Raw genomic sequence first — 12,498 nt, forward strand, 5'->3', positions numbered from 1 at the left:
GGAAGAAAAAAGAAAAGGAAGCTAACATGGTCTTACGATTGGGATTTTGGGATTGGCAACGCGAACTTCTTGCAAGTGACGGCTGTAAAAATATAATGTAAGGAGGGAGGTTCTGGGAGGAGCTTGCTGGCGAGGCCCCGCCCCCTTCCTCCTCCGGCCCCGCCCCCTTCCTCCTCCGGCCCCGCCCCCTTCCTCCTCCGGCCCCGCCCCCTTCCTCCTCCGGCCCCGCCCCCTTCCTCCTCCGGCCCCGCCCCCTTCCTCCTCCGGCCCCGCCCCCTTCCTCCTCCGGCCCCGCCCCCTTCCTCCTCCGGCCCCGCCCCCTTCCTCCTCCGGCCCCGCCCCCTTCCTCCTCCGGCCCCGCCCCCTTCCTCCTCCGGCCCCGCCCCCTTCCTCCTCCGGCCCCGCCCCCTTCCTCCTCCGGCCCCGCCCCCTTCCTCCTCCGGCCCCGCCCCCCGCCGCCGTTTCCATGGCGCAAAATGGCGGCCGGGCGCGCGTCCCGCCGGCGGCGCGGCCTTGCCTAGGGCGCCATGGCGGCCGCCCTCCTCGGGGCGCTGGTGCTGCTGCTGCCGGCGGCTCCGTGCCCCGGGCGGCGGGCTCGGGGGCCCGGTGGGTGGTGGGGGCGGCCCAGGGGGCGGCGGTGGCGGGCCCCTTGCAGGCTTCCCTCCCTGGGTAACCGCAAAAGCTTCAGCTGGAGCCTGCTGAAAACCCAGGCGCGTCGTCGCCTGCCCTGCGTGGCATCCGCGTGGAGCTTATTCTGTTTACAAATTCTAGAAATTCTAGAAATTCTATATTTTGTGTTGTGCTGCCGCGTGTTCACTGAGCAGCTCCCCAAAATGTGAAGTTGCGCGTGGGGGTGAGCCCGCTGCCCCGGCGCGGCGGGAGTTGTGAATACAACCCCTTAGCCCACAGCCACAAGGTGCTCTTGTGCCCTTCGTTGCGTTTTAAAGGGTGGGAAGGTATGGTCGAATCTAAGTGAACTCGAGGAAAGTTTTCTAGCCCAAGTGTCATAGTGATGTTGCCTTTTTTGGTTATTCTGTGTATTAAGGCTTGTTTCTTTCCTTTTTTAGTCTTTCAGCCTTCCTTTATCCATATGTCTGGTCCTAGGGTCAATGCACTTTTTCTTGGAAATTCTTCAGAGGTTAATTTTTCTTTAATTTTGAGCACTATAGATGAAGAGACAGGTAAGAATGCTTTTTATTTTTTTTTCAAATAGCACATAAATAAGTGTGTTTGAATTCTCAGTATTTTTTCCCTCACAAAGACAACTAGAGGAACAGTAGTACGTTTAGTGGTGCGTTTGTGCTGTGCTTCGTTCATTACTGAAGAGGAACTCCAAAGGATGTCTGCAGATTAAGCCCTCTGTCCTTTGGTGACTCCAGCGGGGTGTTGAGCGGCATAAGGGTCTGCGGAATTGAAGCCAGAAGTGGAGTTTAAACTTTCTACTTGCCATTCATTCCCTCCTCAATGACAGTGAACCCGTTTTTATTTTCTTTTGCTGTAGGAAAACTGCAACGTTCAAACTGCAGTGGAAGTAGAAGAGCTGGTGACTGGAATTTGAATGTAACAGCTGGTGTGGTATGTAAAATACAGATTCTTCCCTAACTGGGAAGAGTTGAACCCTCATATATTAAGGGCTAATGCAACGCTAACAAAATGGTAATGTATTAGGCACCCAGTTTCAGTGTCTTGCCTATGCCTTTTTTCCTTGACACCTTTGTTTTTGTGGATGCCTGTGCTGGAGTTTGTTGAGGTGCAGCTTTGACACTGCTTGTTACCTTCCTCTCCAGAGGAGGCTGTATATCTCAGAGTGTTTCAGATCTGTCAGAAAGAGCTAAAAGAAATATAAAAGCAATAGTCTTGTTTGCACGGTGTGAGCTCTGGAAAGCGTATATGTATTAGAATTGTATATGTATTAGAATGGTAATTATATTACACAGAAGTCCCTGAGGCTTTTATCAACTCTGTAGTCATTCCAGTCTTCAGCTGAAGGTATTACATAAAAACAAAAATTCACTTCTTTTGTATATGTTCTTTTCTTTAGTATTATGCATGTGGTTTCTGAGGTAACATGATCTGTGTGTATGCCTTAAAAAGTTGTGTATAAATTCATATCCTTGCTTTATTTACCCATCTCACTGCAGAACTTTTTCATTCCAATGTCAACAAATATCATATTTTATATATACTGCATTGTAACACTTACACAACGCAGTGGTACTGAAACTTCTCCTTCAGAAGCCTGTGTGGTATAAGCAAGTGTAATTTAATACAAGCTGTCAAAGTTGTAAAACTTTATCTAACATCTTTCAGAATACATCCAAAGTGACCATAAGCTTGTCTAGAAACCTGCAGTTGTGTTTGCCCAATGCTACTGACTGCTGCACAAAACCTCTCTGCGTGGTTGAAACACTTCAGATTTTAGCTTGCCATGGTTCAGTGATGTTGGCACATCTCCTGATTCAAGCTGAAATATATGCCAACTCTTCCTTTGTAGGAAATATGTCAGGTAAGTAGTTACATGTGTTAAAGGAAAAAATTGTACACCAACTGTTTTGTTTCTCTCTACATATGAAAAGTTAAAAATTGGAATTTGGGCAGCAATGATGGATACTGAATAGTCAGCAGAATTTGTAAAAAGTATGTACACGGTAAGAATAAACTGTAATGCACACAGTCTGTTTACTGGGATTCCAATGTGAGTGATTTGATTTTTCTGTTCTTTTTTGTAATTCTTTTATAGAAAATGCAACTATCATCCCTAACCAGGCATTTGAGCCCTTAGGCTCTTGTCCTTGTGATTTGACAGCAGGAGCTTGTGATGTTCGTTGTTGCTGTGATCTGGTACTAATTTCATATTAAACTTTGAGGAAATGTTTTCACAATTTCTAGGCTCCCTCTATTATCGGGAGAAAGAGAAGGGCAAGGCGGGGAGGGGAAGGAAGAGAAGAGGTACTGAATGTTTCAGATTTGAAGGAGCGTTTTTCTGACTTTCCCAGTGTTCCTAATAGGGATTACAATCTCTGTCTGTAAAATTGGTTTGATTACCTGTAACTGTGGCTGTAGTGGTTATGATAATGCAATAACTGTGTTAAAGAGTTACCTTTCTTTTCCATTTTAGGAATGTACGCCAGACTTGAAGCAATTATTCTCTGAATCGTGTTTCACTGGAGTGTTTGGTGGGGATGTAAACCCACCTTTTGATCAGCTGTGCTCTGCTAGGTCAATGGAAAATACTCCAGATTGGTTTCCTTTCCTTTGTGTACAGTCTTCTCTTGACAATACACCATTTCTTGGTTACTTTTATCATGGCTCTGTGTAAGTCTTGAAAAAAATACATTTTCTGAACATGTGTAGTGGCTATGCTAATGAAACTGTTACTTATAACGAGTTATTTTGAAGTCAGAGCTTTAAGATGTGACCTTTAAATACACATAGAGTGATATTGTATAAGGAAATGAGACTTGAAATTTGTAATTATTTGTGTGATGTAGGAAGTAAAGTATTGTTTTATTTTTAAACATTCTGCAGTTCTACACCCCGACAGCCTTCATTTAAGATCTCTTTGCAAATGTCTTCTGGAAGGCTTTTTACTGGCTACAAACAAGGAGATCCAATTATGACAGAAGAAAATGACTATTTTACCATCCCCCAGGTAATCACTTCATGTTTAGGAGCTTTTGGTTCCTTGTGGTTGATGGGACATTCTCCATTTCTTGTATTCTTTGTCTTTGTAACCGAATTTTGCAGCATATCATTTTGAATTGGTAGAATATATTACTCATCTTGCATGAAACCATTATTAAAAATAAATATTTTCCTTCGTTATCTTCCTGTTCCTTCGCCGCAGAAGGTAGGAGTTTTAATTATTTCAAGAGATTAAAGCAAGCTTGGCACCCCAATTAATAGTTTATGGCTTGTTTTGTTTTGTCTGCTGCACGGATAAGCACTGTAGTCTGCTTTCTCTTTGACCCGCAGTCCTCTGGCTGTACTCTTTCAATTTTCTTTTTGCATTTTAGAAAGTCATTGGTTACAGTTAGTTGGACAAATGAGGCTAAAGCCATACTGTATACTGCAATTATTTTGAAAGCAGTGCTTTTTAAATCTGAATTTCCCTTTTACTGCAGATGGACATAATAGAAGTATTTTGATAATAACAGATTGCTCCTTTTGTCAGTGTCATATATGGCTGTAGTATATAGTCTCAGGATTTCATTGACAAATAGTCTTAAAGTGAGAACCAGAGAGCTAGGAAAAGGTGCGTCATATTTATTTCTGTTGAACTACCTGCAGCAGTCCATGGCTGGACAATGTGTTGGAAATGCCCCTGTAGCGTACTTCCAGAACTTCGATGTCAGGTGCCTTACTCACTTAGCATCTTATGGGGAAGGACTGCCGCATGATGTGAGGATAAACAGTGGTACTGGAGGTATGTTGCATAAGCCCTAAAAGAAATGTGTCAGTATTTCACAGGACTGATAGAAACAAACCAGAAGGCTGTTGATGTGGCAGCTACATAATGTTATCTGATGGCTGTAGTTCAGCATTTGGAAATGTTGTAGTCCTGATTCCAACAGCCACTCTAATGCTTCCAACTGCTGTTACTCAGGATTTAATATGCGAGAAACTTTTGTTTCCTCTTTGTCTGTTTCCGGTCACTTGTACTGAGTATAGCTACAGGTGACAGAATAGAGCATCTCTTCCCCTATTTTCGAACTGTTGCAGTTTGCAGTGCTCTTTTTCTGTCAAGAGCATGAAGTATCATCATTTTAAAGTTAGTGAGAAGAAGTTATTTTCTGCATTACAAAATCATGTACTTACAAAGCGCCATTTCTGAGTTTGAGATAATGTAGTTACCAGCATGAAGACTGCCTGTTTAAGTTGTCTAATTTTGTTCAACTGTACTACCTTTGTATCTGGGAGACCCAGCTATATCCAGATAATAATTAACTATACTTTCATAATGTGTCAACTGTTTGGTCTCTTACCAAAATTCATTGTCTAAGTCATTTTCTAATCCATTTTCATAACAACAAGGATTGGACCTTGGATATGGAAATGGGATGTCTGTCTCTTGTTAGTCAGGATTGCTGCTGCATTTGTTGTTTTTTGTTCTCAGACTTTATCCAACAAAATGTGATTTATGATACCATCACTGACATAGACAAGTTCATCACTAAAAGTGGTAAGTGTCTTCCATTTGATAAGTGTGTTCTTACCTATCCTGAAAAATGCAAGAAATAGATGATTTTGATGCCTAAGATTTTACCTGCTGTAGTTCTTAGGGGGAATCTTGTATGTTAGCTGATGCTCAACAAATAAACTGTCTGGCCTGCTGCAAAGCAAGAAATACTTAGTTCGGCCTGACTTCAATTAAAGTTGGTTAAGAAATCAGGTCCCTTAGCTTGCATTAGAAGTATTTTTTGAGAAGAAAATATTAACAATAATAATAAACTGACATTTAAAGAATGTTTTAAAAAATATCCAGGATGAACCTGTAAGTGGAATGGGCAGACCATCTGTAAGCAGGTGTATACGTCTGTGTTTTGGAAGCTCTCTTGCCTATTTAAAGGGCCTTTTTCAGCCAGTGAAGCAGTTCTTTGATGTAGAATGATGATTCCAGGCAGTGAGAGGGTAATGCAGTTCAGAGGAGGTGTGGAATCCAAGCTACTGTGTTTTTCTGGGGCAGTGATGGCTCCCTGAGAGTGGTTATATGAAAGTAGGGGAGTCCTAGCCTGGAGAGCAGCATCAACTAGTGAAACAAAGCCCAGTGCTGGATTCCTCAGGTGAGGTTTAACTACAGAATGTCCTGGAGCCACTGTTGTTAAAATATTGGTAAACTAGGGGATTGCACTATAAGTAGAGCACACTGTCCTAATATAATGGGTCCTAAATATTAAAAGCTCTCAAAAAGGTGAATGTTATCATTTCCAGAATTTTATTAGATTTTTAAGAATTTGTTATTCTTCAGTTTTAGTAACATAGCTTTCTATTTAGCAATGTTTTTTATTGTGGCCTTCTCTTTTATTCCCTACCAGAAAGCCCTCCTACCACTGAGGTTCTATGTAAAAATGTGACTTTTGCAGAACATTATAAGTTCATTTGTAAAGGCGAGAACATAAAGGAAATAAATGTCACAGCCTTCCTTGGAAGCTTATGTGATGGAGGTATCATGACATTTCTACTACAGATTTTTTATTTACTTTTTTTTCTCTCTCTCTCTCTTCATCTTGGAAATTCTGTGATAGAGTATCTTATTCAGCAGTATTCCTTAAAATAGATTTTTTTGGGGGACTCTGGAAAGTAAATTTATGGGGTAGTTTTCCATTAATTTATATTATTTAGCTTCTGTTACTAATAGAGACTGGAAATTTGTATCCTGTATACAGTTAAACAGCATTTTTTTTGCTAATTTACTGATTTAGGTGATCTTTTTTTCTTTTACCAGAAATACTGACACAGAGATTCACAGTCAAATTTGTAAGCTTAAATAGTATTAATGAAACAGAACTGTCGGGGAATCCAGGTATTAATATTTTATTTTGCTTCTGAAAAGTGAAAAGAAAAAAAATCCTATTGCATTGATATTTGTTTTATATCTCTTTCATACTACTTTATGTTGCTAGCCCTGACTTTCCTGTCTTAGTGAACTGCTGATTTTAATAGTGATGATTGGTTCTTAGGCTTTTGTTGTGCAGGTACTGATTATTTAAAGTGAAGGTATTCCTGCTGTAATGAAAACACCTGCTTGTTAACTTTGAGACTGATGACATATTTATTATTAAAAATTATGTTTATGCTTTCTGTGTTCAGGTTATCAAATTGGAAAACCAGTGAGAGCTGCAAATTTGAATGCTTCTGATACTTTTGCCAGTCTAAAACTTTGGCAGCCAGGTAATGACTTCTGACATGACTTCAACAGTAGTTTATGCTAAAATGTTCTTTTTCTTATATATACTTACTTGAAAATCTCTCTTGCATTTCTAGACTATTTTTTGTATTCGAATTTCAGTTAGTAAGCCAGATGTACCTCTGTGAATGAATACAAAGTATTTTAAATATCCAAACACATGGCAAAAGAAAATAGGTATTATCTCTGCTCTGAAGTTGAGAATCTTGGATAGGGAAGATGTCAAGGGACTTAGGTTGTGAATCAGAGGCAGAGCTGGTAATACAACTCAGTTCTCTTGACTTTTATTTTAATTTCATTAGGCTGTCTTTGCTCTTACAGATACCAGAACATTGGATTAATTCACCTGTTTGTGTTAAATAAACACACTGGCTTTGGGCAACAGCTTTCCAAGCTGGGAACAGGAGAGAATTGTGATGTCAAGTGGAAAAAATTGCAGTAGCTGGAAAGCTTTGAGTTGCAGTGTGATTTAGCTCACCTCTCTAAGACTAGCTTAGCTATTTTACTGAGGTTAGTAATATTAATTGAAATTAACAGCCTTGTGATAGAACATAATGAATGGTCTCTCACTGTGGTAATTTACCTCTGGAGATCTTAAAGCACATACAAAATCAAAATCTGAAATGGTCAGTTAATAGTTAGGTTGATTAGATTCATGGGCTTATGAATTTGAACTTTCTTGGAAATTTAAGTTCAGTGAACTTGTACCTATATTTGCACTGTACTGCTTAGTGGTTTGCATTTTAATATTTGGTCTTTTTGCACAAAATTGAAAGCTGGAGATAAAAAGGTTGATACAAGAAATCTCAAATAAGTGTTTTAAATTTGTAGCTGGCAGAGGTTTATGTACATCGGCAACTTATACACCAGTTTTATTTGGATTAGATTCATTCTCTGGATGCATGCTAGAAGTCGATATTAATGAAGATTGCAGCCTTTTAAGGTGAGCTACATATATTGAATTGTTATTCTTTGTCCCTCCTGCTCATTAAATGATCCTCTGCAAGTTGCTACTATCAGCACTGTTACATTGTTTTCAGATATTCTTATATGCATTTCAGCTTTCTGTGGTTGACACTGTCCTTTTTTCCCCCTTTTTTTAATTGTAGTAGTGGTTTCACTCAATCTCCTTGTATTGGAGTATAGATTATGTCGGAGTGGAATGTTTTGCTATTGAGCTAAGCAGCTCAGTAGTTAAATTTTTTATTTGCTGAGTTATAACAACACCTTTCACAGGATACTGACCTTAAAATAGTACTGCAATCCAGAGTAGTAGAGATTGCAGGTTTATTTTTGTGTTCTAACATTCTCATTTTGCAGAGAAAATGTAACTGAGAAATTGAATTCATTAATACAAGCTACTCACATTGGAAAGAGGGGCAACTCGAATTACAGTGATCTAAATGACTGGGTGGAAATAATACGTAAGTGAGATTTGCTTTGTTATTTATAGTCTAAATCATTAAAATATGCCTCTATTATAGTATGATTAGAGCATCTTAACATAAAACCAAAAGTTTAATTTCAAATACTTAAAGATAACTGATTTGTGTGTATGGATCCATACATCCATATGTGTACACATCCATGGGTGTATATTGCTATGTGTACAGATACTACAGTAAGATGTATTTCACTGTTAGTTTGTATACGTGTTATTTGGTATTTTAGTTCTCTATTGCAAAGGTATTGTTTTCCTTTATGGGTATTTTATACAGAGAAAACATTTTTGCTGTGTTCTCTTACAACATCTATCAATATTTCACCGGACTGTGACAATATTCTGAGTATCTTTTCCCCATAGAATACCTCTGTTTTGCTCAACAGGCCTAGATACATATAATTCTGATACTAATATGAGTGCTGGAAACTTGAAAGGCATTTGCTCAGATATTCCTGCAAATCTAAATATTCGAATAATCATTGCTGATGTGGGTGCAGTTCAAGGGATTCCCCAGCAAGAGATACTTGCTATGCAAATCAGGTATAACAAAGTTAAGTTTACAGCTATATTTGATGAATAAATGTTTCATTTTGAAACTTGCTTATATAACAGATGCAGATTAACTTTTACAAACAAAAATGTTATTTCTAATTTTTATATACCTTTTATTTATATTTGTAACCCAAATTTCTTTGAATACAACCAGAGGTTGAAATGTACGTTTGCCTATCTCCTTCTGAACTTGAGATTAAAAGTGTATTACTGGTGACCAACAGATGGTCTTGCTATTTCAATAAAGCATTTTTTTAAAAAAAAAAAAAGGCTTTGATGCTGCTGGTAATTGGCATATGCAGGGCATTTCATCAGAAGTATCTTTTAACTTTTTGTCCCATGGTAGTCTTGTGTTCTGTCTTACCACAGTGCAGGGCTGCTTTTTTAGTGCTGTGGTAAATGTTTTATTCTTTCCTGAAACAGGGAGGTTTCATATTGCAAACACCACTTTTTTTTTTTTTTTTTCCAGTCAATCCCAGTCAAATTTGTGGGATTCTATTCTAAATACCTGGCTTCCAGCCTTTGTGTGTTCTGTCTTATATATGATGTAAACTCAGACATCATCAACCTTCTCCTAAATTCTGTGTCTGTTTTGTCCCCTTGAGGTTACGTTTAGGCTCTATAGCCCTCTAGTAATAGTTATGTACATTCTTACAGTTATTCAACAGTCATATGGCAATTCCAATGTGGGCTTACCTGTGAAAATGTGAACTTTCTTCCCATCACTGCTTCTGTTCAGTTTATTAAAGTGCCAGCTCAGCCACCCATTCCATTGACAAGGTAATTATTGTAAGTAAGTTGATACTTTATGTCAAGCAGATGTAATGTGAATAGCTCTAATCAAAGAGCAGATTTGGTTTGTGGAGGCAAGAAGGCCTCGTTCCAGAATGTTTTGAGTAACAGTTCTTCTGTTAGAGACCATCTCTCCCAAGAGCATGGAGTCCATGACAGCTTGTAAATTATCCTGGAAATTTGTCATTTGTTTTTTTGGCAGAAAAGCTTTTGTGCTGTTTATTTGAGTGGATAAGGGGTGCTGTGTGAGGCCCCCAAAATATTCATTGTCTGAAAATTTGTTCATCCCCAGAAAGAAACATCTGGCTGAAAATGATGGAAATGGAGCAGAGTGGAAGTTCCTCTAGTTTCAGAGAAAAAAGTCAGAATAGCTGGGAGGTTGTGGTTGCTTGATTTTTGTAACCTGGCCACTTTTCATGGTGTTTGTCTTCCCTTGTGCTGATGATCTGGTTGTACTGGAGTTAATAAATAGCTTTAACCCCTCTCCTGTTTTTCAGATTTCAGATTAATTATACAGAATTTGACTGTGATCGAAATGATGTTTGCTGGCCACAACTTTTGTATCCATTGACACGGTTTTACACAGGTAAAAATAAGCAGCAATGTGGAATGCAGTGTACTGACTGTATTTCTTTGAAGCATTTTTGAATTTATGGAATATAGTTTGAAAGAATGCTTTGGAATAGGGAATTGAAATTTCTCTTTTAGCAATTGTGGTCCAAAAAACCTGTTTAAAATTTTTCATTATAATATGCTATTTTTTAGTAGACTGATGGAAAAATAATTACTAGGAATGCTTTGTTGATTAGCTTGAAGTTTTGTGAATATCTGATTGGCACAGAGAGATTTTTATTCAATCCCTTCTAGAGGGAAGGTACTTCCTAAAGAAAAGGAGAATATATTCCTTTATGATACTGTTCTGTTTCCATTTCCTTCTGTAATTGCAGCATTGTGTCAGTGAATGTCACTGCCCATAGAGGGTAGTGGGAGACTTTGCTTTTTACTTACCCTGTATGTATTCTTCAGTCGACCCACATGAGTTCTCATGAAAATTTGCCATACGGATATGTCAATTAACTTTTAAATTTCCTCTGTGTAAAACCAATGGATCATGTTTCATGGGAGGTTGTATAGATTAAATATCCATCATTTCAGAAGGGCATTAAGGCACTTGCTCTATGCTGAGAGCTATAAACATAGACAGAGGCAACTGCTTCTATCCATGTTTATCATCTGCATAACTTTGGGGACGAAAGTTCTACAAAGTATGAACTTTTTATAAAGTATCTTCCTTGTTTGTTACATTATTCAGGCTATATACATACTTAATTGTTACCTATATCTTTTAGGTTGTCTAAAATTTAAATTTAGCTTTCATATACTTACATATTTTTTTTCTTTTTCTTTTCTTTTTTTTCTTCCCCAGGAGAACCATATTCCCAAAGTCTTGCTAAGGGCCTGGCACTGGCATTTCTCTTCTTACTTGCAGCAATTATGAGTAATCCTTGGTTTCAAAAAGTATGGAGTAATAGTTTGGTTTAAAAATGCTGATGTAAAGAGGACTGTTCTGTTAATATTTTAGTAAGTAATTTTGAGGTAAAATTTGTGGATGAATATTCCTGGATTTTATAGACATTTTATATAAACATTTAAAAATATACAAAATGAATATTCTGTGTACAGAAAATGGTTGTATTATTTTAAATAAAAAGTAAAAAAATTGATTTTAAAGTCTGTATATGGAGCAGCCATAATGCAGATTTGACTTAACAGGGCGAAGCCTGCGTGACTTGGCACTTGGGTTGGCCTACTCTTAGAAGGTAATAACGTGAGGAATACCTAATTAGAAGGACTTTTGTCTTGTCAGCCTTGTTACCTTTTTCTTTTACTGCATATGAAAATGACAGTTTCCATATTAAATCTGCCAACTCATGCCTATTTTTGTAATGATTCACCCTTCTTTAACAGTAATAATGCGTGAGATATTTATTGATGCATCACTGTCTTTTCCAGTTAACTCTGCTTTGGCAACCTGTATATGCTCTGGGCTACGTAAGATAGAAGATTTACTCCTTATTTTCTTTTTTGATCTAATATTCTCGTGTTCTGCTTTTGGGGGATTTTCCTGTAGTTTAGATCTCATCATTTCATAACTTACTTTCTCTTCTAAATCCTTTCGTGTGACAGGCTTCCATGTGGTCAGTGCTGAATCTACGGCTGCCGGTGTCCCGTCTGCTGTGCAGTTTTTCTGGGGTTACCCTGTGAGGGGAACGACGCTCCTCTGGAGGAGCTGTGGATACGCTGTTCCGGGGCGTGGAGCTCATCAGCCTTTGGATGCTCTTCAACTACCATCCAAGCCGCGTTTCAGCTGCGCACGGAGCTGTACAGCTCCACGCCCCAAGCCGCGTGTCAGCCGGGCGCTGGCAGCGGCGAGTCGCCGCGGCCGCTCACGGCGGGGCAGAGCTGCGGGTTCGCCGCGCTTGCCGCGGACAAGGCAGCGCGCAGCCTTCGCGGGCTCCGCGGCCGAGCCCCGGCGCTGCCTTCGCGGCCCGGAGCTGTGTTAGCTCCGTGGGGCTGAGCCCTCCCGCCCCCTTGGCGCCCCGGGTTGAGGCCGGAGGCTGCGGGCCAGCGCTCCGCGGCGCCGTCAGCCCGCGGCCCCCCTCCCCCGGCGGAGGCGGGGCGTGCGCTGAGCGCCCGCGGCCTCCGCCCGCCCCTTTCCCTGCGCGCGCCGCCGCTCGGCCCCCGCCCCGGCGCGGCACTCCGCGCTCGCCGCCGCTCGGCCGCCCGCCGCCGGAAGTAGCTG

At 40.1% G+C, this 12,498-nt stretch overlaps 1 protein-coding gene across 1 annotated transcript; it reads left to right on the forward strand.

Annotated features, from left to right (window-relative positions):
• Positions 1-457: 457 nt before the first annotated feature.
• TCTN2 (tectonic family member 2) lies at positions 458-11,616 on the forward strand. Its single transcript, XM_062590315.1, has 18 exons — positions 458-606; positions 1,068-1,181; positions 1,502-1,575; positions 2,311-2,506; positions 2,741-2,841; positions 3,119-3,315; positions 3,529-3,652; positions 4,291-4,426; positions 5,117-5,182; positions 6,036-6,164; positions 6,446-6,523; positions 6,811-6,891; positions 7,739-7,850; positions 8,228-8,331; positions 8,735-8,891; positions 9,561-9,683; positions 10,193-10,281; positions 11,122-11,616. The coding sequence occupies exons 1-18, from the start codon at positions 528-530 to the stop codon at positions 11,235-11,237; spliced, it is 2,076 nt and encodes a 691-aa protein (XP_062446299.1). The 5' UTR covers positions 458-527; the 3' UTR covers positions 11,238-11,616.
• The last annotated feature ends 882 nt before the right edge of the window (positions 11,617-12,498 follow it).

The sequence above is a fragment of the Rhea pennata genome, chromosome 17 (assembly GCF_028389875.1).
Source record: "Rhea pennata isolate bPtePen1 chromosome 17, bPtePen1.pri, whole genome shotgun sequence".
Classification (NCBI taxonomy): domain Eukaryota; kingdom Metazoa; phylum Chordata; class Aves; order Rheiformes; family Rheidae; genus Rhea; species Rhea pennata.